The sequence below is a fragment of the Fukomys damarensis genome, unplaced genomic scaffold (genome assembly GCF_012274545.1).
Source record: "Fukomys damarensis isolate Sample0158 unplaced genomic scaffold, DMR_v1.0_HiC HiC_scaffold_35, whole genome shotgun sequence".
Lineage (NCBI taxonomy): Eukaryota > Metazoa > Chordata > Mammalia > Rodentia > Bathyergidae > Fukomys > Fukomys damarensis.
Window position 1 is genome coordinate 52,990,327 of NW_022900947.1, and position 27,475 is coordinate 53,017,801.

The window sequence follows — 27,475 nt, forward strand, 5'->3', positions numbered from 1 at the left end:
TACACCTGTCCATGCGCACTGAATATAATATTCCAGAGATCATACTTGGTATTTACAGTGTGCATGTAGAGGCAGTTGTTGCATTAAATGTTAGCTTTAGATTTAATCCAGTCCCGATAATGAGTCACTTTGGTATAAAGTCCAGGCTTGTTTTCTTTTCCACAGCCTATTCCCCAGCTTACTATTCCAATAAGATACCAGATGTTTTGATCTTGTGCAATGACTAGAGGTCCTCCAGAATCACCCTGAAGAAAAAAAAATATAGTTCATGTCATGAATAAAATGGGTCAGAAATGAGAGTTAATAAGCATCTGCAGGTCTTGTAAATTAATGATTTGGAGGTCTAATTAAATTTTATTTTTATTTAAAATTAGTACTATGATCTTTGAGTTTATTGTGTACTCTTATTAATGTCTTCAGTGGGAAAGTCATGTGAATGACAATAGTTTTAGTTTTACCTTGTAAAATTTTTAGTTCTTAAAAGAATCATATCACAGAGAAGTATGTGCACCCATGTTTATAGCGGCACAGTTTGTAATAGCTAAATCTTGGAAACAGCCTATTTGCCCATCCTTTGGAAACTGGATAAAGAAGTTGTGGTTTTTCTATAAAATGGAATATTACTCAGCCATAAAGAGCGAGAGAATAGATTCATTCATAGAAAAATGGATACATATTGAAGATATACTCCTAAGTGAAATACATAAGTCACACATGTGTAAATACCAAATAGTTTCCCTGGTGTGAATATTCTGCAACAATGCATAAGATTCTAATAAGATTACTGACATTTAGAAATTTGAAGAAAGGAGCTAAAGGTGTAGGGAAGGTGTGATGCGTAGGGGAAGGACAAAAAGGGAAAAGAAAAAAATGTGAGAGAATGAAAAGATGAAAACAAAGTGTTTGTAGATGGGGAGGGGAGGAGGGGGTGAAGGGAGGGCAGAGGTAAGGGGAAAAAATGAGAATCAAGACTTGCCATGTAGAGGTACATGATCTCAACAATGAATGTAACTGTACTGTATCCCTAAAATGTACCAATAAACTCAATAAAATTAAAAAAAATTTTTTAGTTCTTCTCTGCCTAAAACGCAGACCCCAAAATAAACTTAAGTCCAGCCAGCAATTGTTATATAGATGATGACTTCAAGACTTAAATGTCACCTCCTCCATGAAGCATCTCCTAACTTGGTTAGCTGGAAATAATCTGTTGATTTGAATCAAAATCCCACTTTATTCTGTTCACAACAATTGATGGAAAGGTGCCCAGCATGTTGAAGCACATGTGTACTCAAAGGATTTCTGCTACCAAATTAAAGTGGAATCCTGAGCCTGAGTGGATACATTTAAAGTATCTAAATCATGAAGACTTCTTTGCTATAGTCACCCCAAAGTTCAGGCAATGGATTTTGAATTTATCTTTTGGCAGTGGACCTATTTTGTCCAAAAGAAGAATCATGTGAAATCCCATTGCAAGGCTGTTTTTTCTGTTTTGTTTTGTTTTTGTGGTTTTTTTTTTTTTTTTTTTTTTTTTTTTTTTTTTTTTTTTTTTTTTTGCTTTTTTTGGTATCAGGGATTGAACTCGGGTCCCTGCACTTGCAAAACAGGTTGCTGGAACTATTTCAAGTTTTAAATAGGAGAAACTATCCTATTTGAACTCTTCCTAGTCCCCTATGGTGTTTGGTGCATTGTGGAAACTCTGATCTAGCAATAGTCCTCAGCTCTTTGCCTTAGGCCCGCGTCCAAATTCGGATCCTCCTTAATTTCCTGTGCTAATGGTGAAAGTAAGCAAGGGACTGTTAATTAAGGAAGGCAAGTTAGCTGATCCTAGGTCTGTGATCCAGTTTTATTGCTGGCCACTCACACTGTTTCTCTTTCTTCTCAAGAAGTGAGGTGAAAAAAAAAAAAAAAGAAGTGAGGTGAGTGGAAGGATATCGGTATTCCAGAAATGCAGCCAAGACCTCATCATTCCTTCTTTTGTTTTAGTTTCTTCTATGCCAATTAGATTATAAATTCAAAGGGGGTTGTGTTTCTTAGACATTTAAGTTTTCTTCAGAATATGACACTTGTGAACCTTGCAGTTCACAAAACATTTGAATGAATAAGTGAATGAATGTTATCATTGTATCTTACCCAATGGCAGAACAATAGTGGCCCCTTGGTATGTAAGGAAAGTGCACACGTAAGTCAAATTCTCAAGCTCAAATTTCTTCTAAATTCTTGGACCCAGTTTTAAATGCTATAGGTGAAGTCTTTCGTATTTGAGTTATGTTATTTTAGTACTCTAAATAGTCAGACTTCAGAAGAGGTATTGTACTTAAACTTACTGCTTAAATTTAAAGTTTTGCATCACAGGAGAAACTGCTATTTATTTAATTTTTTAATTAACTTTATTGGTACATTTACAATATACAATGTAGTGGCATTCATCATTGGGTATTTGTACCTTTACATCCATCTTGTTTCTTAGTTTTTCCCTGTTCCCCTGCCCTCCCTTCAACCCCTCCACCCCTCCCTATCTACAAGGACTTTGGTTCCATTTTTTCTTTTTCTCATGTTAATTCCATTTCCATCTTTCTTGTCCCTTGCCCCTCCCATACCCCCTTTCCCTTTGCACCTTTTCTTCCTATTTCAAATTATCTATTATGCCTTTTAGTTCTTATTTATACTTTCAGTTTCTCATACTAGAGAAACTATTTGATATTTACACATATGTGTCCTATTTATTTCACTTAAGAGTATCACCTCAATGTGCATACATTTAGCTATAAATGTCTCTAGTTTCTCATTCTTTATGGCTGAGTAGTACTCCATTTTATAGAAAAAACACATTTTCTTTATCCAGTCACCAATTGATGGGCAATTGGACTGCTTCCAAGCTTTCGCTATCACAAATTGTGCTGCTATGAACATGGGTGCATATATATGACTGTAGTATGCTTCTTTTAATTCTTTGGGAAAGATATTAAGCAGGGAATAGCAGGGTCAAATGGGACCTCCAATCCTAGTTATTTGAGGTATCTCCATACTGATTGCCACAGCGGTTTCATCAGTCTACACTCCCACCAGCAGTGAAGCAGGGTTCCTCTTTCCCCACAGCCTCACCAGCATTTGTCATTGGTTGATTTCTTGATAGCAGCCATTCTTTCTGGGGTGAGGTGGAATCTCAGTGCTGTTTTCATTTGTATCTCTAAATGACCAGTGATGTTGAACATTTTTTCATATGTTTATTTGCAATTTTTACTTCTTTGAGAAATGTCGGTGCATTTCAGGTGTCCATTTCTGGATTGGTCTTTAAATTTGGGAGATATGATCTTTTTAAAGTTCTTTATGTATTCTAGATAGTAGACCTTTGTCTGAGGAAGAGCTGCTGAAAAGTTTTCCCAATATTATGGGTTGTTTCTTCACATTATTGGTTGTTTCTCTTACTGTGCAGAAGCTTTTCAATAAGAAGAGATTCCATTTGTTGATTCTTTATACTAATTAATGGGCAACTGGGGTTTTGTTCATAAAATATTTTCCTACACCATTGTCTGCAAGAGTTCTACAGGAGTTGTGATAGTGGATATCCTTATATTGTTCCTGATTTTAGCATGAAGGATTTCAGGTTTTGACCATTAAGTATGATATTAGCTGTTGGTTTTTCATAGATGGTTTTTATTTAATTGAGGTAGAGACTCTCTATTCCAATATTCTGTAGGGTTTTTTTAAATGATGAATATTTGTTAGATTTTGTCAAATGCTTTTTCTGCATCTGTTGAGGTGATCATATGGTTTTTGTTTGTTTGTTTGTTTGTTTTTTTTGAGGCAGGGTCTCACTATGTAGTTGAGACTGACCTGGAACTCACTATGCAGTCCAGGCTGGTCTCGAACTCACAGCTAGCCTCCTGCCTCAGCCTCCTGAGTGCTGGGATTGTAGGTGTGCACCACCATGCCTAGTGATCATATGGTTTTTGTCCTTGGCTCTATTAATATAGTGTATTACATTTATTTATTTGTGTATGTTGAATCATCCTTCATCCTTGGGATGAATTCTACTTGGTCAGGGTGTATGATTTTCTTAATGATCTCCTGCATTCTGTTTGTATCCTATTAAGAATTTTTGTATCTATGTTCATTAGTGTGATTGGCCTATAGTTCTTTTTTTCAGCAGGGTCTTTTTCTGCTTTGGTATCAGGGTGATGCTTGCTTCCAGGAATGAATTTGGGAGTATTGTTTCCATTTCAAATTCACTGAAGAGTAAGCAGTAGTGGCAGTAGTTCTCTCTAAATGTCTTGTAGAATTCAGCAGTGAAACCATCAGGACTCTGACTTTTCTTATTTGGTAAGTTTTTTATTATGTTTTCAATTTCATTGATTGATATTGAGTTGTTTAGATTTTTAGGTCATCTTTGTTCAACTTTGGTAATTCATACAAATCTAGGAATTTGTCCATTTCTTCTGTATTTTCCATCTTTGGCATATAGGTTCTTGAAGTAAGTATTGATTATCCTCTGTATTTCTGCTGGGTCCACTGTAAATTCACCCTTTTCATTCCTAATTGAGTGGATTTGGGCCTTTTCTTTCCTTTTTGTGAAAAGGTTCCTATGGGTTCATCAATATTGTTTATTCTTTCAAAGAACCAATTCTTGGCTTCATTGATTGTTTTGTACTGTTCTTTTAGTCTCCATTGCATTAATTTCTTCTCTTCTCTTTATAATGTCCTCCCTTGTATGAACTTTGGGTTTGACCTGCTCTTCTTTTTCTAGAAGCTAGAGGATAAGCATCAGGTTGTCTAATTGAGCTCTCCCTGTTTTCCTAATATGAGTATTCACTGCTATGAATTTCCCTTGTAAGACTGCTTTCATCATGCTCCATAGATTCTAATATGTTCTATTGTCTTTGTCACTTAATTGTAGGAACTTTCTGATATCTTCTTTAATTTCCTCTGTGACCTATTGGTTTTTCAGAAGTGTGTTGTGTGTTTATGAAATTCTTGGTTTCTTTTGCTATTGATCTCCAATTTCATCACACTATGATGTGATAATGTACAGGAGATAACTTCAATTTCTTTGCAGTTACTTAGACATGTTCTATGTGTGAGCATGTGGTCTATTTTGGAGAATGATCCATGTGCAACTGAAAAGAATGTGTATTCTGATTTTGTGGGATGGAACACTCTGTAAACATCTGTTAAATTCATTTGTTCAAGAGTTTGATTGAGTTCTACTATTTCATTATTTGGTTAATCTATGTACTTATGAAAGTGTAGCATTGAGGTCTCCCACTACTATTGTGTTAGTGCTTATATCATTTTTCATGTCTATTAGTATTTGTTTTATATAGTTGGGCACACTTCTGTCCTGTGCATATATATTTATTATTGTCATCTCTTCCTCTTGGATTGTCCCCCCACCTTTGGTACTGGGGGTCAAACTCAGGTCCTTGTGCTTGTGTGACAGACAGCAGAACCACTGAGCTAAATCCCCAGCCCTGGATTGTTACCTTTACAAGGATGTAGTTTCTTTCTTTGGCTCTCTTAATCAGTGTTGGTTTGAAATCCACTTGATCTGCAAATAAGATAGCTATTCCTGCTTTTCTGGGTGTTCCTGTCACATGGAATATTGTTTTCTACTCATTAATGTTCAGTCTATGAATTTCTTTTGAATTAAGTGTGCTTATAGTAAGCAACAAATTTTTGAATCTTGCATCTTGACCCATTCTGCCAGTCTATTTCTTTTGATTGGTAAATTGAGAACATTAACATTGATGGCTATAAGTGATATGTATTGACAGATCCTTAACTTTTTCTTTCTTTTGGATTTTCTCCCTTAGAGTTTTATTGCTTGTCATGCCTGATGGATTCATTCTGCTGGGCCTCCTGGAGTTGGGATCCTCATTGTCTTTTCCTAGGATATTCCTTAAAATTTTTTGGAGTGCTGGTTTAGTATTCATGAAATTCCTAAGGTGCTCTTCTTACATCAGTCTGAGTTAGTAGTTGTTTTTTCTTAGGGCTTGAAGTACATACTTCCAAGCTCTTCTTGCCTTGAGGGTTTGTGCTGAGAAGTCTGCTGTGATTCTGATGGGCTTTCCTTTGTATGTAATTTGTTTCTTTCCTCTAACTGCCTGTAGAATTTTGTTTTTCTGTTGGGTTTCTGGAATCTTAACTATTATATGCCTATATATACATATATATTTTTTAATCACAGCTAGTTGGAGTCCTATAAGCCTCAGTTATCTGTATGTCAGGTTCTTTCCCCCTTTTTAGGAAGTTGTCTTGCATTACTTCAGTGAACAGTTTTTTTATGTTGTCAGCACTCTCTTCTGTTTCTTCACTGACTCCAATCAGTCTTATGTTATTCTTCTTTGAATCATCTAGCAGCTGCTGGATTGATCTCTCATGGTTCCTTACTGTTTTAAAGAGATTTTTCTTTTCCAGTCACTAATTGCAATCCTATCTTCTATATCTGAAATTCTGTCCTCACACTGGTTCATTCTGCTGCATAAACTTTCAATGTAGTTTTTAATCTCCTGCAAATCTGTTTTCATCTATTTTATGGATTCCATTTGTTTTTTATGTTGGGATTCCATCATGTTTCTCAACTCCTCTATTTTTTTGTCTGTGTCTACTCTAGATTTATTAATCATTCTAGTAATATGGCCAAAATCTGTGCTGATATCTAAGAAATTATTTGTGACTTCATTTTTTCCAGATCCTCTTTCATTGCCAGTTCAGGGAGTCCAGGTGGTTGAGTATCAGACTGTTCCATCTCATTTCCCTTTGGGGTTGCCTTCAGTGATCTGGAAGTCTGGTGTAGGGACTTTTTCTGTGTCTTCTCATTTCAACAATTGCAGCCTGCTATGTCTTTATTGAGACAAATTTTTCCTCACCCAGTAGTCTTAAATTTTCACCAAACCACCAAGAAACCTTTTTTTCTGCTGATTGTCAGTCCAGCAATTCCTGGGTTCAAGCCACTGATGCTATGGGGCAGGCCTCTGACTGAAGCTTGTGTGCCTGTGCAGCTCTTTCCTGGGCGGGTTTTGGCCTGGTGGGTTTGCCCCAGCCTCTGAGATCATGGAAGATCCCTGGCTGGGATCTTCCTGCAGCCATGCTGGTCTGGACCACACTGCTGCTCCCTGGGATCTGTGCACACTCACTGATGCTATGGGGTGGGCCTTTGACTGAAGCTTTTGTGCCTCTGAAGCTCTTGTCTGGGGAACCTAGACTGGGTGGGATTGCCCAGCCTCTGGGGCCTTGGCATATCCCTGGCTAGTATCTGCCTGCAGCAATGCTGGTCTGGACCACATTGCTGCTCCTGGGATTTGCGCACATGCTTATTTAATTTTTTTTTTAGACAAGGTGTTTGAGATAACACTTTAGTAAAAATAAATATATATAAGTAGTTTTTATAATGTGTTTCAAATAGTATAATTCTATCTGACTGAACTCTACCTTGAGTCAAATGTTTCAGTACCAGTGAGGCTAAGCTGAATAGCAATGGAGATATCTGCAGATCACATCTCACGGTGGGATTAACAGGGATGTGACACTCAAACTTTAGTTATGACCAGGCTTTGACTCATTGATTAAAGGGCTTGCTAGCTTGGTGTCTACCATCTGTTTTCATTAATTTAATCAAGGATCTAATTCATAACCAGTGACTGTATTTTAAGACTGTTCTGTTCCTTAAAGTACTAAATCAAGAGTATGTCTTATGACTCTTCTCTATCTGCCTTTTGCTCTTCCCTTTCTCCTCTGAAAATGAGTTTCACGGAATCCTGTGAAGAGATGCTGGCCTATGGCCATCAGGCTATTCCTACTCAGCAGTCAGTTTTGTGGTTTTGAATCTACTCTTACCTCACAGGCATCTCGTTCTCCTGCCAGGAATCCAGCGCATATCATTCCTGATGACACAGCACCACCGTATACATACACCCGATTACACACATCACTACTTAGGACCTCCACTTCCACTTGTCGGAGAGTATTTGGAAATGGACCTAAGTAAGGGAAAAGAATAGATGAATAATTTTCAGCGTGTTGTTATGGTAATTAATTATGGTGGCTTCTAAAGAGCACATAGTGGTAAACATTAGCCTTGAAGGAGGATTCTGAGCTGAATCACAATGCTCTGAATAAAGTTACATTTGGGGGTGACTTCTCTGTGGAGATACTAAGTTTGGCACACTTACTCCTGCTATATTATCTAGCTCTTGTAACAATCACCAAACAGATGTGAATGTCCCTTTTTCAGATGAGAAACTGAAGCTTACTGGTTAGGACTACATGGGAAGCAATGTAAAGTTAAATCCAGGGTATTTCTCACCACCTGAGAGTCCATGCTGGCTTATCTTGCCTTTCTTGGAAACCCAATGCTCCATTTTGCAAAGATATTTTCAGAATTGGGAATATTTTAGGAAGACCAAGGAAGTAACTTTAATACTGACAGAATTTTATTACTTCATGAGGCAGACCATGTTTATGTTGAAAATAGCTGCACTTGCTAACCAAAACAATGCTAGGATAAGTAGAAATGTCCAGTTAAGAACTAGATCATATTTAATTCATTAATCATATCTAAATCTATTTATTGGCTCATTATCTGAAAATATTATTTAGTTATATGTGGTATTGTTTTAGTCACTATATTGTGCTCATTTCTTAATTGCTTCCATTTTAAAAACTGCATTAATTATTCCAATAAGGAAATAGCTCTGTTTATAATAAGTTCAAATTGAGAAGGTGAGGGATACATTTGAATATTTGAATTTGACCAAATCTGTACTTAAGAACCACGGTCTTGGAGACAACAGATACAAATCTGAACCCTATTTGCACAGTTTAAAAGCTATATGACCTTGGAAAATTTACCATGAATCATTTTACTCACTTGTAGAAGGAGGAAATGATACCTATCTCATATTTATTGTTAGAGCTCAAAAAAATGAATAGAGTCAGTCACCAGTTCAGTTTTTGATGTAAGGGGTGATTGATGGTAAATGCTTATATTTTTAAAATGTTACAATAAAGGATACATTGTCACTAATGTCCCTCAAAATACTTCCTCTTGCTTCAAACAAATGCATTCCATCATTTTTGCCACTCTTTGTAGCAGTTTTGGAGTCCTCTTTCATGAATTTAAGAGGTATAATAAAAAATGGAGTGAATGCCACTGCTGAGTGCCATCCAATGGAAAGACAGGCTCCTAAAATCATTTCAGTTTTCCTTCCACCTTCTTACTTAGCATCTCCAGGACCATGTGATTTCTAGCTCTTCCCCCAAATCAGAATGACCATGAAAGGTTAATGTTTTGCATCACCTTGGGACATGGATGTAGCCATGAGGATGCAACTAAAAATATTCACAAAAGACTTCCAGAACTGTTTCAGAAAGAGACAAGAATGGTGGCACGAGTGTGATTGAAGTAATTGAGAATATTTTGGGAGAGATTAGTAGCAGTGTATCTCTTACTATATAATTTAAACATTCACTGCAGTTTTTGATCATGCTTTGTAAACACAAGATGTGAGATGAATTATAGGGATGAGGGTGAAGCATGTAAATTTAAAACTGTGCCTCAGCATTACATGGATAGTGATAAAAAGCTTTACAGGAAAAGATCTAGGTTTCTAGGGGTTTTATAAAAATATTTCAGTATAAAGATGTCCAATGTTCTGTTTTGAAACTGTTAAATTTACTCGCTTTTCTGCTGAAAAACTAAGTCCCAGTTCTTTACACTCCTTAAAGATTACCTAAAGTCTAGGGAAGTTCTTCACTTCAGTCATTGTTTTGAAGTGTGAAAGTGTAATTGCTTATTTTTTTGTTATCATTTCTGATTCTGCTTGAAATGTTTCTAGTGAAAGAACCTATTTACCAAATGGTGACTTTACAGATTATTACACAATCTCAGCATTGTGTAAGTGCCTCAGCAATATTCTATTTTGCTCTCTAAAAAGACCTTTAAAATTTTAGATGTCCGTAGGCTTTATTTCAACTAGTTGTAGTTTTTGCAGACCCCTTTTAATTTGGTGAATTGGTCTAGGATGCCAACGTTAAATTTATAAGTGCTAATATGCTTTTAATCTCAACTTTTAAAAATCAATTCAAGTGCTGTTTTACATTTTCAAACTGTTCATTTACATTTTCACCATTCAAGAAAGAAACTATAAAGAGAATAAAAATGAATTATTCCAAAACTAGCCATCTATAATTTGAGGTTTTATAATGATCACAGATTAAAGGGAGCACAGTAGGTTGTCTGCTGTCTGGTAAGAAGATTTCTAAATAGATATGGATGGACAAGACTTAGAAAGAGAAGACCTGAGTAGTCTTATACCCATTTCAAAATGTAAAAGGTAACTATCACCTAATATTTGTTAATTAATCTCAGTCTCATATCTTACAAATCCACAATGATACTTCCAAAAAGTATGCAGTTTGTTAGAATAGACAGCTCATTACACATTGTATGCACACTAGCTGGCTTTGAAAGATTCAGACAAAACACCAAATTATCCCAAAACTACCAATCTCGTACAAAGAGGTATTAAATTTAGATCTAGACAAAATATAATTGTGCTACTCCCATTTCTACTCTGTTCAGGGAGTGGTTTAACACTTGGAGGGTTTAATCCCCCTTTCTTCCTTGTTATCATTTCTTATAGAATAATGAAGATTCCCCAGAGTGAGGAAATAGTATATCAGCCCAAACTTGACATAGTAGCAGAATTTTCAAGTGCATATTGGAAGGAAGTAGACTTCTATTAAAATCAACTGGCAGAGAATGAGTAGATCACAGCTATACTTTGAATAGTTACACAAATAAGATATAAATTCATACTAAGAGTATAGTGTAGAAATCAGAAATATGAGGGCAAATTAAACTGTACATAAAATGTCCAACCAAGAAACAGAAACTGGAGACTCATGCCAAGATTTAATAATCTGTGCTTGATGTTTACTGAATATTATTAAGTATAATCAAATGCCATACTTGCGCTCTTGTCATTTTTTTTAAGGTCTCAGGCTAAAGAACAGACTCATAAGTATACGGATCTATGGGGTCCTGTTTAATATTTAGCGCTAAGTCAGAGCTGGGGATTTAGCTCAGTGGTTTGGTGGTCTGTTTGTTCAGTTTTATGATTCATTTTCAAGTGCATCCTGACTGGAGCTTGCAAAGCATGAATCGTATGAATCAGGCATCTCAGCAGAATCTTTACATATGACAAAGAATAACTGAAAGAAAAATATGTGCCTAGTTGTATATCTTGGTTTTGTATTTTATTTCACATCCTCATTCTAAAAGAGAATAGTTTTTTTTTTTTTAATCCTTTTTAAAATTCTGGTTCACTGTTTTAGCCAAGATACATACCACTTGCTTTTAGTGCTCCCCATCCAGTGACAAACACTTTACTCTTTGGCAAGACTTCAAAAGTGGCATTTGGAAGGCAGACTCTGTGCACGTTTTCAGAGAACAGCACAGGGGTGGCGAGCTTCACCACAGCAATGTCGTCCTCATGCTTATGGGGAGCGTAGTTTTCGTGGACAATAATGGACTGTACCTTTCTTCTCACCAGTGGAGCACGCAGGGTTGTTCCAAAGCTGGCCATCCACATTTTAGGGTTTTTCTGACTGATAACAGATGAAAAGGAACATAGTGGGTTTCCTTCTGATCTAGAACTCTGAATGGGCATGTGGCATGTGCATAAGAGGACACATTTTTTAGCATGATATCAATGGAAACTTCCTTAAACTCTTATTTGAAACCTTTCCCCAAGGATAGCTTTGTTTAAGAATAATAACAAATCTCCATTATAAAGTAGCTTATATTAGTCTTTTGGAGAAATCACAATTTTTAAAGGAAATAATATTTTGTCATTTTGTTATAAAAATAATACAGATTAATTGAAGAAAATATAAATATTACACGTTTAAACACATATGCTCACATAGGTACATGTATACATTAATATCCAAGCTCAAATTATATAAATGTTTGTGTAGCTAAGGAGAGAAAGAGAGAGGGAGAAATAGAGAAAACAGAGACAGAAACAGAGGAAGATAAAATTAGGGCTGTATTTCACATAGCTTTTTTATGCTTCCTTTTATTGACATTTTATACAGAATACTTTCTTATATTGTGAATTTCTCAAAGGTTTTAATGTATGTCTTTATTATCTCCAGGTAACCCTAATGTTAAATCTCCAAGTCAATGACAGAATGAAAGTATACACCGAAGATATTGACATAGGACAATGATATATATAACTTGGAGGTTGGGATGCTGTTAGCAGAATTTTGAAAAACCTCCAGTGTAACAACTCAGGAGCCCTGGTGAATCTTTTTAAGTTTTGTCAGTGTTGGCTTGTTCCTGGTTAAAACTGAGATCACTGGAGAACACACTTTCAAACAGAGCTGAAAGCAGGCTAGATTTTTCTTGTACTTCTCTCCAACAATTGTGCTGGTTCCCCAAGCCGGTAAACAATTGTGTGTGCTATTGAGAAGGCTAAGAGGGATGTGAAAGAAATGAGAAAGTGAGCAGAATCATTGGCTATGAAGGTAAGAAAGAGCAGTGAGGAGGGTAGCGGGTGGGTGCAGCCTGGGACTAACTTGTCAAAACAGTGCGCAGCGGTGAGCAGCCAGGTGGCACTGATCAGAGAGGCCCCACAGAAGTGCGTGCCATCCATCTGCAGGCTGGCTTGCCATGGCCACGCAGCTTGACTGGCAATCTGGCCATGAGTAACTCTTTCCATGGGTGGGTACTCCATCCCTAAACCACAACCTGTCAGAAAGGAATAAGAGTTACTTACAGCGTTATAAACATGCACAGATATGCTTGGCACTTCGTTATGGATGTAGACTTTTATGGATGTGACCTGGCCTTAAAAACTCATTGAAATTAGCATTGCATATAATGGAATAATGGTTACTTGCATTAATGAAGTTTGATTATTCCATTCCAAATTATTAACTTTAAACAATTAATGATATTAAAATTATTTAATACCTTCTTTGGCATATTTGAAGCAATTTCCCTTGAAAATTTGCTTTTGTCCTGCTTTTGAGATCATGTTCTTATGTGCAGTAGTTTACCTCAGTGATATTGGAGTTTTGAGGGCTAGGTGCACACTATTTACTGCAGAAAAATTACATGTCTACTCTTTTGAAATATTTTAAAATAAATTACACTATTATAACATAAGTTTCCATATTAAGGTTCTATAATACAGTTAGTGGATATCATTTAATTTCTATGTAAAAAATTCTACTTTGACATAGTAAACCACACACAAGTAAATTCAATAAAACATAAAGAAATTGTTGAAAGATACATCACAAAATTTGCTTTCGGAAAGAAAATACTCTCAAGAATTCTTTGTAAACATTCCCAATTTATAGCAACATTTTTTTTTTGCATTAGGGAGAATTAAATCATATATCCATTTAGACATTATATACACTTGAGAAATGGTAAACATGGGAGTAGAGAAATACTGAAAATGTTGAAGTTTCCTTCTTGATTTAGAAACATCTCTGTAATATTCTTGAACTTACAGCTGTTCAGAACATGCTCTGCTTGTGTTCCATTTACTTCTGAAAAAAGCAAAACCAAAATCAGCACTTCACTATAGGACCATTTTAATTTTCAACACTATGCTTGCATGACATGAATTTTTATGGCTGGAAAGAATTGCATTAGTCATAAAATTCTAATGTAAAATCCATAGAATACAATTCTATAAAAAAGAGGCCTATATGCAAATTAACTTGGGGTGTGTGTGTGTGTGTGTGTGTGTATGCTTGTGTGTGTGGTATCAGGAAATGAACCCAGGGCCTTTGCACTGAGCTGCATTTTCACCCTTTTTCCTTAAATTTTATTTTGAGACAGGGTCTTGTTAAGTTGCTAAATGCCCCAGACTGAGCTCAAACTTGTGATCTTCCAGCTCAGCCTTGGAGTGCTGGAATTACTAGGTGTGCAACACTTCTCCCAGCTAAATTAAATTCTTCTGAGTGTATGTTCAACCCAGGAAAGTCTGGTACATGACTATGAAATCATTGGCATAGAGAAGAATATTTTTGTCCTGAAGGGACAAAATATCATTGCCATAACAGTTTATTAAAATACAAGTTAAATAAAAGACCAGTTTTATAGGTCTCTACTCTATATCTGGAGACCTTTTCCTTTGTTCTCATTTGCACACTAGTGGGGTAAGGACATTCAAAAGATTCCAGAAGTCTGGCATCTAGGTTTGCTCCATAAAAGATCCCTGCTGGACTCAAATCAACCAGTATAATTTTAAGCCTTCAAACATGTCACCCTGAGAGTCATGCTTTTCAAATAGAGGAAGGCATAATCTGTGGCTATCCTCCCAAATTAGTTGAATTATCTTTGTGTCAGTAAGTAGAACACTGAGCTCATACAAAGGGAACTATGCTCAGGGTGTTTATTAGCGTACCTCCTTTTGGATAAGGTTTTGCCAATAATAATCACCCTCTAATGACTTCTGGCATTTAGAATAAACCCAGACTTCCCATCAAGACCTATGTGATGTGGTCTCTATTGAGGTAAAAATCTGGTCTGGCAACCTTGTCACTATAGGGTCGACCTGGCCTCTCTGATGTCAGGCTGGACTGCTCCTGCTAATAACCTTTACTTGCTGTCCCCGTGGACTTCCAGGTTCCTGTTTGTGCTGAGGTGTTTCTGCCTGCAGTCTCTGTTGCAGCTGCCCTCTTTTTCAGCATTGCTTCACCCTTCGCCTTTTTATGATTTGTTAGACCTTGTCATTCAGCTCTCCGGGTAAAACTTCTTTCCTCATAAGTCGTTCCATGACAACCAAATTTAAGCAGTCCCTATTCTGTTCTCTGCATGGAGTTCACATTACTCGACATTACCTTATTTAGTTATCAGATCATTGTATTTCTTACTCCAATTAAAATATTAGCTTTATGAAGACAGAGATTTAAGTTCCTGACTCAAGTAGATTTTGAACACATTCTTGCTGAATGAATAAACAAACAGTGATGCTAATAATTTGATGCATCTTATGTGCTAGGTACTATAACACTTATTTGCTTATCACTTTGTGATGATAGTTACCTTAGTGCTCAATATTTGTTGATTCTTCTGTATATTCAAACCAAGTTTTGAAAGTATTTGAAAAAAATTCATTTGACATCATGTACATTTTTTCCTGTCATTCTTTTTAAGCAACAGAATATAACAAATATTTATGAGTACACAATATTTATATTGTGTTAAGTACTATACATAATCCAGAGATGATTTAAATTATATGGAAGGATGTGTGTGCATTATATGCAAATGTTATACCATTTTATATATCGTATTTCACACCAAGGGATGACTGTACTCTGAAAATTATTATCAGGTATCAGTAAAAGAACTCTGAAAGCTGGAAAGATGAAAGGACAAAACATTTCAGATTTTGAGGAAAGACAAGTGATAGGTTTGGGGGATTTCTTTTTATCTCACACAACACCTGTATTGGGAACCAGAATGGCATGAAATCTGTGACTATCAACAAGCAAAGGTAAAATAATCCTAAGGAAAGTCTGACCTGTTTCCGCAAAGTACTGGGAAAGATGAAGGACAACACAGGCTAAGTAGGAGTCTCAACCCCTGCAACCTACTCTTCTAGAAGCAGTGCCAACAAGAAGTCCTTGGCCTCCCAATTCTCCACATTACAACCACCACCGTCTGGTAGCTGAACACTCAGAGACACAATCAGCATCTACCCAGTAGCCCACTGAGAGAAAGCAGCCCAGAGAAACAACGTACTCCCACATAGGCCACCAGCAGCAGGAGCTAAGAGGCAGCACCAGCAAACCAGAACAGCATGGCAAGAGTATGAAAACCTGTCAATGAGACAGCAAAAGTGAGTAAGAATATGCACTCCACACACAAGCAGGTTGACTACCTGCTTAATTGAAGAATTAAATAGAATTAAGAGCTTCCTAACATAATAAGCAAAATGTCCAGAATAGAAATAAAAATTACTTACCACACAAAAACCCCAAACCTAGGAAACCCCAAATTTGAATGAGAAAAGAACCAAGAATACTGATTTTGAGATGAATAAGACTGGAAGTACCTCACATGGAACCAAAGAGCTTCCATAAAATTATTTAGAAATCATGTGTAACCCCATAATTAAACTACTAAAACCTAAAGACAAGGAAAACAAAGAAAATGATACATTATCTATGAAGGAACACTACTTTAAAGACAATAGTTTTTCATCTGAACCTATAGAAGCCAAAAGGAAATGATATAGACTTTTTCAAGTACTGAAAGAAAGAATGATCAGCTCAGAATCTCATGCCAAGTGAAAATATCCTCAAGGAATAGAGAGAAATATATATATTTATATAAATATAAATATATAAATATATATACATACACATATATATGTATATATACATATATATTCTTAGATGAATATATATATATATTGTTAGATGAAAATGTTAGTTGGGTACTTAGACATTAACAGACCCAAAGGACAAAGAGTTCCAAAGCAGCATATTTTGCCAGCTATAGTGAAATGAAAATACAGGCCTCAGAGTATGACATATTTATACTCCTTTGTTTGGTCTGACAGCCAAAATAACCCCACAGAGCACCCTGACATGTTAAGGTCATGCACTGTACATGTTCATCACCACACGGACCTATCCGTTTCTGCGAGGCACACAGCATTCCTGGTGCCCGTGGCCTACAGCTCAATGATATCAGGAACGGAAACCTTCCGAAAAGACCCTTCTATCTTGGGCTGACACCTGCTTCAGATTAGACCTTTCCCTTTCCTACATTTCATTTGTATGTTTCTTACAAGGTTGCGGACCCGAGTGAGTACTGACCCTCTGACAAGAGTGAGGTGAGATTTTGGAATTCCAAAGCAACCTCTAAGGAAAGTGTTGACAAAAATACACTTTTGTAGATTTCCAGTGATCTTCACAGTACCCCAGGGCTAACTCATGCTTGTGTAAAAAATTGCACGTGATGTGGATCCCTTCCTGGCATGGCCCACCTTTTCGCTTGGAGACATAACTCTATAAACTCTGCCTTTACTTCTACATATGTGTCCTGACTAAACTCATCACCCAAAACACAAAGGACCAAGCAACCAGGGTTGGTTCCATGCAGTATCAGGATCCAGCTTCCTGGTGACAAAAGGAAAACTGAAGGAATTTGTTTTTAACATGCCTATTTTTTTTATCCTGAGCATCAGTTTTTTCCCCCCTCATTGAGTTTATTGGTACATTTTAGGTATACAGTACAGTTACATTCATCATTGGGGTCTTGTACCTTTACATGACAGGTCTTGGTTCTCATTTTTTCTCCATACCCTTGCCCTCTCTTCGACCCCTCCTCCCTTCACTATTACAAATACTTTGTTCTTAATAGCCAAAGGGAGCACTCCAAACAAAAAGCAGATGATAACTAGAGACGGAAACATGCAGTGAGGAAAGATACAGAATGGGTAAAATAGAAATAAGCAAAATAGATGGTCTTTTACTTCCTAAATTTCTTACACAACCAAATAAATTGTACTGCAAAAGAAAGAACCAACCTTACAGTTATTGTGTCAGGATAAGAGTGTAGGCTTTTATCTCATGCAGATGTAGTCAGTTCAAATCATTCCACTAAGATTTTTTTTAAAGGGAATAGCTACATTTGAGTAAACAAACAATTCTTGTTTTATAATAACTTCAGTACTAGCCAAAGAAAGATAATCTTTGGTGTTGTGTGTGGGGTTTTGTTCATTGTCAAATAATTGAGAAACTTTAAATGAAAAGTTTTATTTTATGGTGCAATAAGTAATTTTTCTCTGTAGATGAGATTACTGAATATCATTAAGTATAAAAAGAGAGACAAAATTAGTATTTCTTGCCTGTAAGATAAGGTAACGAAGTATCTATCTTCAAGAAGCTCTCACTGGATTTCAAATTGTTATGCACAATCTCATTAGCTTGTCTCTTTATAGTGTTTGCATTGTTAGAAGTAAACTTAAATCTAAGCAGTATGTTTGCTTTCAAACCATGATTATTTGGCCTGTAAAACAAAGATAACAGAATGAGTGAGGTTATAGCCACAGAAATTAATATATTACACATTAATACTTAAATATCAATTATATGTTCAAGAAAACAGAATAAAATATTTCATAATTTTGTTGTGATTTTTCATGTATCACACAGGTTTATTTATGTATTTGTTCATTATATATAGTGAACATTAAAGTCACCTGGAGGATTTGCTAAAAAAAACAGCTGTTTGGACTCCATGCTTTGTTTCCGTGGCTCTGGGGCAGGGCCTGAGAATCTTCGTCTGTTTTTTGTGTTTTTCTAAATTGGTATATGCTTATAAGACATAATAATTACATTAATCTTGGGGAATTAGTACACCTATGTATCACTCTTTAATCATTTAACCACACAGGTTTGAATACCTGATTGTAACTTGCTTGGAAAACTTGATCATATTCAGAGAGAGGAGAATGAGTATTTGACAGTTCTAGAATTTGCTTTTCCTGGAAGTGAATCCAAGTGTTAAATTCATTGACTTTATGCAATCATATATATGTTAATATAGATTCTTGAATTTTATAGCTGTTAATAAATTGAGAAATAAGTAAAATTGAGACATAATTAATGACGTAAGAATCTTCAATTGAAATGCAAAAGTCTTTAAATAGACAACCAATGAGATATATTTCATTATTACTCAAGAAGTTCATTCATTATAAATACTCTGTACAGGAGGAATAACATTGTAATGACATTACATCAGCTTTTTCTCTTGCTGTGCCTAAAACTTTAGATTCTCTTCACAAGAAATTATTGGAAAAGTAACTAAATAATTCAAAGTTGTTTTTAATCATACAAGTTAATTAGTTATGAGTACCTGAAGTTGACAACATGAGACTGGATATAATGATGGTGTAGACTGGATCTTTGAAATATCTTATCTATCTGTGGAAAGAAAAAAAGAACACAACTTTGTTAAATACAAATTTCACAAACTTTAATCCATCACAGCACTCAAAGCCTATTGAGTACAAACACTGGTAGAGAAAACTTTAATAGCAAAAACCTAGGAAATTTTACAGTGTAAAATAACTTCTGCCCTTTACTCTGTTTAGTCTAGAATTAACCTGCACTAGAGGCATCTAGTTTCCCTCAAAACTTTGTAAATGAAAAGAACCATTTTAACTTTGCTGACCAAACACACCCACTTCCCCTTGGCTAGAATAAATAACTAAATAAATCTTAAAGGTAACCTCCCCTACCAAAGAAGTGCTACTTCTGGGTTGAAATTCACCTGCCTTGCCACCATGTTTTGAATTCAGCAATGTGAACTGTAAAATTGCAATGTAACCTCATGAATGAGATCAAGGCTATTAAACCCCATAAAAGGGAGAGTTGTAGCCAAGTACTGGATTGGTCAAGGCACTGCCATTAGGTGTCATCGATCCCCATCAATAGAGTAAACTTTATTTTACTTCCACTCTGCTGCCTCTCCGGGTGTCACTTGCCAATTACATCCATAACAACATCATTTTCAGTTAGCTTCAAAAAGCTTCTGTAAGCAAAATCTCGTTGTCATAAACTCTTCTGCATAACTGGCATTGATATTTGAACAATTTGCTGTAAGTTCACAGATGACTGACACTGAGTAGAATTAAGCTAAGTGTTTGAACATCTAAAATAAAAGTTAGAGGTTGGAAGTACAGAGATTTGAATGCCTTTAGAGGTTGATGTACTGGCTCATTTCCAAAGGTCTTTCCAACTCAGTCATCAGACTTATGTGATGTGATCGAAGAATTGGTGCTTTTAACTTTTTTGAAAAAATTTAGGTCATTTTGCTTCTGTGATAAATGTAGGGAAAAAGAGAACATATATGTATTGGACACTTCTCTTAAACCAAAGACTTACCAAGAGAAAGACATTAGACGTTTAACTAGAAGAAGTAATCATCACTGTGTTTTTAGATAATATTGGATACTACCTTAGATAATACCTCTGTGGCGAAAATTCCTAGATCAAGTCATCTCTTAATAAAACTGCATCATATAACAGAATCTGTGGTTTTATAAGCCTGTTTATTGCCAATGATTCATCATCTGCTAAACCTTAAGTGAACCTCAGTCTGAATAGCTAATTCCACACATTAGTGGAGAAGAAATGCCAAATGGTAAAACATGGTGCATGTTAACTGCTTTTCACTCATCTAGGTTAATTTATGAAATTTTCATCAGTGAAATGTCATGTGATAACATTGATCAGTTGGTGAGATGTTTATAAAGATAGAAATAGTTGTTAAAAATGGTCATGCTTTCTTTGCAACTGATTAGAAAGGAAAAATTTTAAGGAACCAGTTTTATATACATATATGTAATTTATACAACAAAACTATATTTATGCATGGTAAAAAATTTTAAAAGCAACTATACAAAAGTATCACTATACAATAGTGTCATGAAGCATTAAAGGCAATTCTAATCCAGTGTCTAGAGAGCCATGATGGCTTTGAGTAGTTGCACAGGGACTATATGATTTGCAAAGTTGGCAATATTTATTATCTTGCATTTTACAGTTCTCTGACTCCTGATCTAAATTACTGCATTTACTTTTTTATGTTATCTCTACTTACACTTTAGAGGGCAGGACCTATACCAATGAATTGCTCATTTATTTTCTAGTCATCTGCTTGTTGAGTATTTTCACAGTCCTACCCTCTGAAGACTCTGTGAGAAGCATCAGAAATATAGGTAGCCATCAAAGATCTGCCATCATTGCTTAGCATAAGTGAATTCACAAGCAGGAACAGACACAGGCATATACAATAATAATGTTGTCATAAGGTATTGAGTGCTTTAGCACAGAAGTATGAAAATTTTGGGAGAGAACTGGAAACAGACAGAAGCATTTACTCATACTCAGACATTCCATCTCACACTTTTAACTCATTACATCTATCAATCCTCAACTATATCTGAGAGGTGAGTGAAATTATCCCTACTTTGTAGCTGAAAATTTGATGTCAAATCATTTTTTCATTTTGTTAGGGTGACAAAGATAAACTAGAATATAAATCTAGATGTTTGCAACTCCAAAGGTTAGTTTGTCTCCAATTCAATAAATTGCTTCCTGTAACAGCGCATACTCTATCTTGCCCCCCTCAAATCAAGGCTTCTTGTAGATAAATTTCTCGAAAGACATGTCCAGCCCACTCAATCACATCTCATGTGCCAGCTTGTGTTTCTGATTATGAAATGACAAAGGAAATAGATCTGAACCTGGTTAAAATACTCTTCCATCTTCGGTCAGCATGGGCTCATCAGAGGCTCTGTGCACAACTGAATCTGTAGTGGGAGAGCTGATCTATAAGTTTCTGGGGTATGTTTTCAGAAGTAGATGTTAGGCATAAGTTACCTGATGGGAAATATGTCAGAGTTATCTACAGATATGTTCTTATTTAACAGTATGTGGTGATATTTCTTGAGCCCAAATGATTGAGTTATTTCTAGATAACTCCAATGATTTATTTTGTGATTGAACTATGTATTTTTCTATGGGGCTTGTGCTTTTTCAGTCTAGTATGTGATTTTTCATATAATGTATTTTTCTACGCCTCTTGAAATAACATTGAACAGTTGCCAGACATAGCAAATAAAAACAAAGATAGTTTGAATTTCAGATAAACAATGGATGATTTTTTAAAATACAAGTATGTCTCAAATGCTTGAAGAAGATATTTTCAAGAGAATTTGAAGTTATAGTTTTGATGGACATTATATATTCTATCTGGCAACCCTAACATAGACGTAATTTACTCCTTCTCAATTTGCCTCTTATTACTCACAAAATTGGAAAATAGATGTTTCTGACTCCAAAGGTTGACCTATCTGTAATTCAGTTTACTGCCTCCTGTAACAAAGATTTCTGCCATGGTTTTTTGAGTAGTAATAGTACCAGCAAAGCTCACACTTACCTCATTGTTGATTTTTTGTTTCAGGTCAGTCTTAATTTTTGAGTGTTCTACTGAAAAGTCTGGATTGTAGTCGATACTGGGCATCTGGAGGGAGGCCTGGTAATAGTGAATTGTCTGCTCTGGAAGGAGGAACAGAAAGGGGTGATTTCTGTTTAACTCATCTAAATTGTGTAAATTTAAGAAGCAGAGGGGATGAAGAATGGATATGGATATGAATGGAGATTCCCCCTCCTCTAAAGCTTGGTGTAATGGAAGCTTGGCGTCCAGCATAACGGTGTTAAAAGCGGGGGGCCCCAGTGGGAGAGGACCGGCTCCCGACTGCCCTGTGAAGAGATCAGTGTGGTCTACAGGCTCGGGATAGCTCTGTGAAAGTGGGCTGTCATGAAGCAGCGCGTCCTTCCAAGATCTTTTGCTCCTTCTCATGCTTCATGGTCCCTTCCGCAGCCGCCTCACATCACATCCGCTGCTGTCGTTACTCTGCCCTCCCGCCATGATGCATGGCCCTTCACCGTGCAGTCACCCAGGGTATCTTCCAGAACCTGGGCCAAGTTAACCTTGTTTTCTTTATGAACATCCAGCTTCAGATATTGGCTATAGCAACGCTAAACACACTAAGTCAGACACATAATTAGTGAACTCATCAAAACTAAACATTCAATAGCTGCGGTTAGTATCTCTCCCAACTCTTTTTCAAGATCACATAGTTTCCTAGCCAGCGTGATTGTTGGTCACGTCCTGAGACAATTATTACCTGGTAGTGATAATTAACACATTTAAGTATCAACATTTTCATAAGTTTACCTCAAATTAGAATTTCTATTAAAACAATTTTTGTCCTTAGCTTATAGAATATTATTATACCATAAATAATATAGCATGTGAATTTATTTTATTTTAAAAGAAATATTATATTAGCCATTCCAAATTTTAATGCTAGAGATAATACTTATGCATAAAGATTTATTTCTCAAATATATGCAAGTTTATTCAAAAGAAAACTTCATTCTGAAATATTAGAAAATATTAAAGCTTTGCAATAAACTCTTTGTCTTCAAATTTACAAAGTAATACAGTAAGATACATACTTACCATATTCTAAAAAATAGACAAGGAGACCAACAATTATTGCCAGAGCCAACACGATGGCTGTAGTAATAAGGAAAATCATCCATGGTTTCAGTGAATGTGTTCTTCTCTGCAGGGTACCTGGCCTTTGGAGTTTCGGAGGGAGAGAGAGGAAGAGAGAGAGAGAGAGAGAGAGAGAGAGAGAGAGAGAGGGAGAGAGAGAGAGAGACATTAAAAACAAACAGAATTTGAAGATTAAATAATCTCTGTGGTATTTTTTTTTTATCGTTTGTCTCATTCTAACATGAGCAAACAGAGGTTCAGAGATTAGATTATCAAAACCTCAGAGTTAAGTATTGAGAGACCTGGAACTAGGAATATTTCTCTTGTTGCTGGAGATTTTTGCTCACCTTTATATTTAAACCTGTAACTCCCATTTATAGAATGTGTAATCTGTAATGATGTAAAAAACTTGTAAAATAGGGAAGAGTTAAGAAAATAATATAGAAGATAAGTAAAAATAATTAGTATTGCTAGGAAAAGGCAATGTAATGAAGAAACAAATAGTGATGACCCAGGACTTTGAACCAGTAACTCTGGTATAATATAATGTGTGCCTATTACATAGGGTTGCAATATTTCAAGCCTATGATTTTTACAAATGATAATGCATAAGATAAGACCACATTTATTTGAGTCAATAGAAAATCAATTTAAAGAAAAATATTAAGGCAATACTAGTAACAATAGAATGCAAATATGGTAAAAAGCATGGAAGTGGTATGCACTTTCCTATCCCAGAACCATCAACTTTTCAAGTAGCACCAATGTGAATTTCAGTTGAGTTTCTGGAAAGACACAGTCAGTCCAACTTGCTACTACTTGTTTGGTGGCAGAAAGGCATTACAATTTGCCAATACTGGAAGTATCTTTAGAAAAGGTGGGCAAAGGTAGGAGCTGATAACATACTCCTCTCCCTTTTTACTAGAAGACTATGGCAATCATGAACTCATTCATTGACATTTACTTAGCAAATGTCAATCAGGAGAAGTAAAATTATTTACCAGGCATCAAAATAAAATTACAATTTTATTCTTAAATTTGTTACAGGACAGTACTCTCTTTCCTTCTTGAATTTCCCCTTTCCCAAACCTTACAATTCAGAGAATTTAATTTAGGGCAGATTTTCCCAGTGTGAGGACTAAATAGGGTCACTATAATGTAGGAAAATCAAGCCTTACAGAAATCTAGTGTGTAAACAAAAGAAAACACTAACTGACAAGTCCTCACAATATTTATGCCACCAGGCGGGCGGAGACAAGAGCCACCCATTCAAGTCAGAGTAGAAGCATTTTTGAAAAGCATTCTTCTGCTAATCCTTCTCCTACGTCACTGAAATCTAAGTCGCTCTTTCTTTATCTCATGGGCAGATGCTTCATGAGCAGCAACCCTCATCAGAATGGAAAGAACTCTTCTTACTTTTCCAATATCGGTCTTTTTTTTTCTTCAGTGTCATAATCTTTTACCATGTGCTTGCTCAGGTCCTGTTCCCTTAGATCTCCTGGCATCTATGGCTTTTCCTGGATATTTTCAAATATTTTAGCCACAATGTTGTTCAGTAATTCAGCACTGAAGAATAAAGGAATTTCTTTCTGGTACAGCACTGGCAAAGATTCAAAAGGCTCTAAAAGAGGCCATTGAGCATGGTGATGGAAGTGTAAAATTCTGCAGGGATCCTGCCTGAATTCTCAGCCTGGTTCCCTCACTGCTGGCCAGAACTCATCTTTCCTGTGCCTTGGCTTCTTCATCAGTGAAATGGGAGCAATAACATCCCCTTGTGGGATCATCAATAAGATTAAATGAATTAACAATTTAAGTGTAAGAGCACTTTCACCAAATGACTGAAATGGTAGAGACTTTAGAATATTGGTTGTTCTAGCATTGTTTTTTTTCAGGCAGTCTGATTTTTCAAAAGCAGCTGAGAGTGATACCAAGGTGGTCTGCACACAGATGCAGTGAAGTTAGCTGTGGGAAGAGTGTGCTGGATGGTATTCCTGGGGCTCACAAATGTACCTGAGGTGAAGGCTGGCCCAGGACTGTAGAATCTGAGTAGCAAACTGCGTACAAGATTGCTACTGACAAGATTTACCTGACAAGATTGGAGGTCACATGAGGAGCCTCACAAACCCTGTTTGTCCCTGGGGAGTGTTCTCACAGACAGGAGAGATTCCAAACTTGAGGAGAGAAGCAAATCATAGTCTGTAAGAGAACCACAGACTCAGAAACAGCATTCTGTGGTGGACACATATTGGAGCATCCACGGGGTGGGGAAAGAGTTACTGGAAGAGATGATAAATATGGTAAAATGTGAAATAAGATGGGTGGATCATCAAGGTGGAGGTTTTTACTTCATTGACCCAGGAAGAGGAAATAACTAGGAAGACGTTCACCATGTAAATATTAGTAGGGGGTGGAGTTATTTTTCATAACAGTGGCTTAGCAATGATGATGATCAGCATTCTGACTGCACCACCAGACACAATGAGACTTTCATAAAGTTGATGATGTGGCACAATACCAGAGGTATGTGAAAGATGAAATAAGATTTGAGTTTTCATTTACATTTCATGGGCTGACAACTGTGGTTGCTGTTTTATAACCTTACACGATGTAAATAAGAAAGACATAATGTTTCATACTAGAAAGCTGACTCATATCATAATTAAAATATGATCAACTGATGTTTTAGTAGCTAAAGGTTTAAAAGAGTAATCAAAGAGAGTGTTTCCTTTGAAAGCTTTAAGTGTCCTTGATTTTCCATGAGAACAGTATTTCTTGAAGGAAATTGAGACTATTGAGATAATTAGAGCTTGATAAGAACCAAAAAGATCGACAGAGACTGTTGGAGACAGCAAGCTGGGTCAGAGCAGCACCTTATCATCACTTCTGCCTATTCTACTTCTTTCTTCCTTTTTTAAAACTAATTTTTCATTTAAGCTTCATTTGTCACTGATTATCTCTTTGTCCAGTCACTTAACATCAAGTTTTGACCTTCACAAGATAATAAGGCTTCTTCTGAAAGCTGAAACTTGAACAAATGCATTACTTATAAATCTTTTCTAATGAACTAGTCCTTCTGTCACTGTATCTGAGCACTGGAAAATAGTTTTTATTTGAAAAATAAACTTAGAAGGTTGAAAATTAACCAGAGCCATCCCTGAGTCAGAAAGAACTCTCTCTCTCTTGTTTTTTTTTTTTGGTTCCTGGGATCAAATTCAGGTCCTTGTGCTTGCAAGGCAGGTGGCAGAACCACTGAGCTAAATCCCCGGCCCAGAAAGAACTCTTGAAAGAACTGCTTGGAACTGCTGGAGAATTTGCCTAAGTGCCAGAAAAGGAAGGGTGAAGACAGATGGTGAGTGGGACAACTTTGAGGAATTAGAGCTGTGGAGAGACTTTACATCTAGTGAAAATATGCTGTGAGTCTCTAGAGACTTTTGGTCTCTTCCTTCGTGTCTTTATTCTCTCTTTCCTTTTCTTTTTTGATTTCCTTTACAGCTTTAGTAAGATATAATTCTCATATTTATATTTTGGCTTCTGACAAACTGTGTGTCTTTTTATCAACCTAAAGTTCATCAGTTTAAAGTATATAAATTAATGGTTTTTAGTACATTCACAAAGTTGTTCAGCCACCTCTGCAATTATATTTTATGTTATTTGCTGGTTTTAAAGAGACGGGGTCTCACTACGTTGCCCAGGCTGGCCTGAGCTCACAATCCTCCTGCCTTAGCCTTCTAAGAAGCTGGGATTACAGGCACCACCACTCCTAGCTTCACAATCTAGATTTTTGACAGTTCATATTTCCAGATAGATATTCCGTATTTATTAACAGTCACTACCCATTTCCCCCTAGCCCTAGGGAACTAGTAATTTACTTTCTTTCTCTATAGACTTGATTATTCAGGACATTTCATGTAAACAGAATCACATAATGTGTGGTATTTCATATCTGACTTCTTATATGTAGCATGTTTTCAAAATTCATTCATGTAGAATGTGTCAACACTTCATTTCTTTTTTATTTTATAAAGAATAAAACAAAATTTAATAACAAAACAATGAGAATAGCAACAGTTATCATAATCTTAGTTACTCAGAATACAAGTCATAGACAAAAAGAATCTCTTACAAAGAAGAAACAGATAGATAATAACACAACATTTTCTTTTCAAGAACTAAGAGAAGCTAGTAGTATAAATGAAACAGATTGGCATGTATGTTAATATATTTTTGAAACAAAGGAATAGGTAATTTGGAGAATTATTTGAACTTCTCCCTATTTCCTATTTATCTATTTCTATCCTCTATTTTGCTCTTGATTTGTGTGTGAACACACACATATGTATGCAAATGTATATG

The 27,475-nt window shown here is 36.1% G+C and overlaps 1 protein-coding gene across 1 annotated transcript; it reads right to left on the reverse strand.

Annotated features, from left to right (window-relative positions):
• Positions 1-83: 83 nt before the first annotated feature.
• LOC104853271 (transmembrane protease serine 11G) lies at positions 84-24,627 on the reverse strand. Its single transcript, XM_010611176.2, has 10 exons — positions 24,539-24,627; positions 23,084-23,205; positions 21,995-22,113; positions 18,905-18,972; positions 17,892-18,052; positions 13,531-13,569; positions 12,586-12,757; positions 11,348-11,607; positions 7,834-7,976; positions 84-245 (listed from the first exon to the last, which is right to left on the reverse strand). The coding sequence occupies exons 1-10, from the start codon at positions 24,625-24,627 to the stop codon at positions 84-86; spliced, it is 1,335 nt and encodes a 444-aa protein (XP_010609478.2).
• Positions 24,628-27,475: the final 2,848 nt, after the last annotated feature.